Source organism: Nestor notabilis, unplaced genomic scaffold (genome assembly GCF_000696875.1).
Source record: "Nestor notabilis isolate BGI_N333 unplaced genomic scaffold, ASM69687v1 scaffold12976, whole genome shotgun sequence".
Taxonomy (NCBI): domain Eukaryota; kingdom Metazoa; phylum Chordata; class Aves; order Psittaciformes; family Psittacidae; genus Nestor; species Nestor notabilis.
This window is the reverse complement of record NW_009933389.1, coordinates 8,341-9,679: the sequence shown is the minus strand read 5'-3', so window position 1 is coordinate 9,679 and position 1,339 is coordinate 8,341. Positions and strand designations below refer to the sequence as shown.

At 35.8% G+C, this 1,339-nt stretch overlaps 1 protein-coding gene across 1 annotated transcript in view; it reads right to left on the bottom strand.

Moving 5' to 3' along the window:
- The window catches only part of ITM2A (integral membrane protein 2A), a gene marked incomplete at its 5' end in the record, with an annotated part of 6,249 nt that continues 4,910 nt past the window's right edge, over window positions 1-1,339 (bottom strand). Inside the window, one exon of the mRNA XM_010016864.1 lies at window positions 1-1,089. Coding sequence (XP_010015166.1) covers window positions 1,001-1,089 — 89 coding nt within the window. The remainder of the gene's footprint in view (window positions 1,090-1,339) is intronic.

The window sequence follows — 1,339 nt, the reverse complement described above, 5'->3', positions numbered from 1 at the left end:
TTTTAGAGAAACATTTATTATAGGGTTGCAGAATTTATGCCAATATAAAGTCCCTTAATAAAACTCTCAAGTTCATCAACTGCAGGACACTAACTCTTCATTATCTTTATACTGCAGCTTTCAAAAAAAGGAACAATGCTCTGACTGCAGTAGTAACACTACTTGCTCATAAAAAGTTGATCTAAAAAGTATATATAAGCCAGAGTAGTTTAAAGTTACAGCTACAGTCACATTCACAAGTGAGCTATACCAGAACAGATTCTTGAAATAGGAAGTTACAGAATAAACCAATTCATAACCAAAAAACCTGACAAGCTTTAAAGCAATTCTACCTGAATCTAACAACTAAATACCACAAAACCAAAACTAAGGTAGAAGAATTAAACATAAGCTCAGGGAAGGTTCCAAATATACATACGAATTCATTACAGTAATTGCACAAAAAGAAACAGGGTAGTAGTGTTAAAGGTTTATGCTCACTGAGGTTGGATTTACATGCTTCACACATGGTAGTTAAAATAAACCTTTAATGATATGGATCAGAAAGTTTTTTAGCCAGGATACGGAGTGCAGAGCTATTCTACAGAACTACACAAGATGTGCAAACCACAGATTGTTAATAGTAATCATTCTGTGAAAGTTAAAGTGAACAGAATTGGTTCCAGCCAAGGAATTGGTTAACATTTTTTTATATATATATATTTTTCTGCCATTCCCAGATTACACTAAATCAAACACATTCAACAGATAAACTGGTATTAGCCTTCTAAAAAAGAAAAAAAACCTTACTCAAATTTAACATTTACATGAAACAACTAAAAAGTTATACCAAGGATCAAAGAAAGCTGAAATGGTGACTTTGTCTTTTGAAATACAAGCAATACACAGAAAATGCATAAGGCTTTTGATTATCACTGCACATTTTAATTTAAGAAGTCGATGCCTAATACTTGGACTTCTCAATGAAGGTGTGAACTAGTCACCTCCCATCCAACACCCTTCACTGTTGACAGATCTTTGTTTCAACAACAAAAGAGTTTTCAAAGTGTCTGATTGAATGACAGTTCTCCACTGAACGTTTCTGCAGACCTGGGAAAGAGAGAAGACAAGAGCTAAAGTAAAGCAGAGCTATAACCCAGCAGCAAGTAGTCACAGGTTTTGTAACATTATGAACAGCAGCAAGATACAACCATTCAGTACGCACGGTTCCTACAGGCAGGCATCGCCACCAGTGGGTGGTATCAGTCTGGTTTCTAACAAAGCACCTCCCACATTGTCAGAACAGTAAGAACCAAAGTGGGAGCCATGTACAAACACAGGGACAAAGCAAGCAAGCACT